The following is a 1164-nucleotide window of genomic DNA, read 5'->3' on the forward strand; positions in this document are numbered from 1 at the left end:
CACACATTCTTCCCATCTCAACCCATATCTACATGAAGGTAGTCTGTCACAACCCCACTGAGAACATTCTGAGGCTCACCATATGTGAATTTTCTATCTATTGTCAGTAAGCTCATATTTGTGGTCCCTAATGAAGGAGAGAATGTTTTCTCACTTTTTGTCTGGGCATAGCTTAAACACCTTCCCCTCATGGTTTCTGACACACTCAGGATGTGGTTTTCACACTGTGTCTCGCACAGAAATACATAGCTGAGTCCTCATTTTTGAGGTTGCTTATCTGCAAATATGCAGTGCTGGCAGAGGTTTCCAAAGAGAAGGCAAACCGTCCCTTGAAGTCTTCTGCATATTTTGGCTCTCCAGAGTAGGTGTTTATCCAGCCAATCCATTTAAAACCCTTTCCTGGTGTCTGTTGCATCCACTGCATTCCAGCAGTTGTGAAGGTATACCCAGAAGCCTTGCAGGAGATCTTGACTGTCTCTCCAGGCTTCTTCAGTTCAGGTCCAGACTGCACCAACTGGATCTGTGCTTGGATACCTGTGAAAAGAACACAGGAAGGTGAGTATTCATGGAACTGCCTTGGTTCCCATTGGAGCATTTTTTCTGATGTCTTACTTTGGGCTGCTGCCATGAGGAATAGCAAATTCCACAGCCATTCCATGATGTCTAAGACTGTGTCTCAGTTTTCCTTGAGACTAACTGGACACTCTCTTGCTGTTATGTGAGTTGAGCCTCAGATTTCTACTCTAAAGTCTTCTTTAGATTTGCATAATACTGGCCTCCCTAAGTCATATTCATCTAAACCTGGTACACAATCAGATTTACACAGATACCCGACCCTAGGTAACTGAGCCTATGCCTTATAGTATCCACTGTTTATGACTTCACACTGATTGTGCTGTCCTCTAAGACCTCTATTGAGATGTGCTTATACCGTGATGTTCTCACGCATAAACCTCACACTATCACTGTTTATTCCTGAGCCTTATACATGTAAAAGGATAACAGTGGGCTATAGCAACCACTTGTTAGGTGGCTGTCCTGTTCTGTTTTCCAACTCAGTGACTTGATCCTCTCCAGTGGACACTGCCCTCTGCATACTGAGACCATAGCATCTGTACTTCCTTGCCTACAGAGTCAGAATGGATTCCGTTCCTAAACTCTTAT

The 1164-nt window shown here is 43.8% G+C and overlaps 1 gene segment (V, D, J or C); it reads right to left on the minus strand.

The window, feature by feature from the left end:
* Positions 1 to 205: 205 nt before the first annotated feature.
* On the minus strand, positions 206 to 658 carry LOC110306616 (putative non-functional immunoglobulin heavy variable 7-81). The segment is given in 2 exon segments: positions 206 to 534; positions 613 to 658. Coding segments are annotated over 2 exon segments (375 nt in total).
* Positions 659 to 1164: the final 506 nt, after the last annotated feature.

Source organism: Mus caroli, unplaced genomic scaffold (genome assembly GCF_978045245.1).
Source record: "Mus caroli unplaced genomic scaffold, Mus_caroli_1 scaffold_14, whole genome shotgun sequence".
In the NCBI taxonomy this organism is placed as follows: Eukaryota; Metazoa; Chordata; class Mammalia; order Rodentia; family Muridae; genus Mus; species Mus caroli.